Raw genomic sequence first — 964 nt, forward strand, 5'->3', positions numbered from 1 at the left:
ATTCTCCAAATCGATCAAGACAAGATCTTAGGCAGTATCTCATGTGTCTCAGTATCTTCCTTGACTTTCAAAGTTCTCAGTTTTATCTACTGCCGACAGGTCTTGTTTAGTTACGTGTATGTGGACATGCGAGCCTTCTTAACTCTCGGACCGACCTCTTGTACTGTTTCCTTCAGAATCCATTTGTCGCTAACCAAGCGCCTCCTTTAATCCTTCAACATGCGTGAAGCTATCTGCATCCACGTCGGCCAGGGTGGTCTTCAGGTTGGTAATGCCTGTTGGGAGCTCTTCTGCCTCGAGCACGGCATTCAACCTGATGGACAGATGCCCTCTGATAAGACTATCGGTGGTGGTGATGACGCCTTCAACACCTTCTTCTCGGAGACTGGTGCCGGCAAGCATGTCCCTCGATGCGTTTTTGTCGATCTCGAGCCCACTGTTATTGATGAGGTTCGTACCGGTACTTACAGGCAGCTCTTCCATCCTGAGCAACTCATTTCCGGCAAGGAGGATGCGGCCAACAACTTCGCCCGTGGTCACTACACCATTGGTAAGGAGATCGTCGATCTCTGTCTTGACCGTATCCGCAAGCTTGCTGATAACTGTACTGGTCTGCAGGGCTTCCTCGTGTTCAACGCTTGTGGTGGTGGTACCGGTTCTGGCTTGGGCTGCCTCATTCTTGAGCGCCTCAGTGTCGACTACGGCAAGAAGTCGAAGCTCTCCTTCACTATCTGGCCCTGTCCTCAGGTCTCCACTGCCGTGGTAGAGCCTTACAACACAGTGTTGTGCGTCCATTCTCTTCTCGAGCACACTGATGTCACTTGCCAGATGGATAACGAGGCTCTTTATGATATCTGCCGTCGCAACCTCGATATTGAGAGGCCGACCTACACCAACCTCAACCGTCTGATTGCTCAGTGCATCAGCTCCCTCACCGCCTCTCTCCGTTTCGACGGTGCCCTTA

General features: G+C 51.7%; 1 protein-coding gene across 1 annotated transcript; it reads left to right on the plus strand.

Annotated features, from left to right (window-relative positions):
• Positions 1 to 219: 219 nt before the first annotated feature.
• Positions 220 to 955, plus strand: Pmar_PMAR009273 (Tubulin alpha chain, putative; the record flags this gene model as incomplete). The annotated part of the gene is made up of 1 exon (XM_002781229.1): positions 220 to 955. A coding segment is annotated over one exon (736 nt), but the record flags the coding sequence as incomplete, so codon positions are not given.
• Positions 956 to 964: the final 9 nt, after the last annotated feature.

Source organism: Perkinsus marinus (assembly GCF_000006405.1).
Source record: "Perkinsus marinus ATCC 50983 genomic scaffold scf_1104296943198, whole genome shotgun sequence".
NCBI lineage: Eukaryota > Perkinsozoa > Perkinsida > Perkinsidae > Perkinsus > Perkinsus marinus.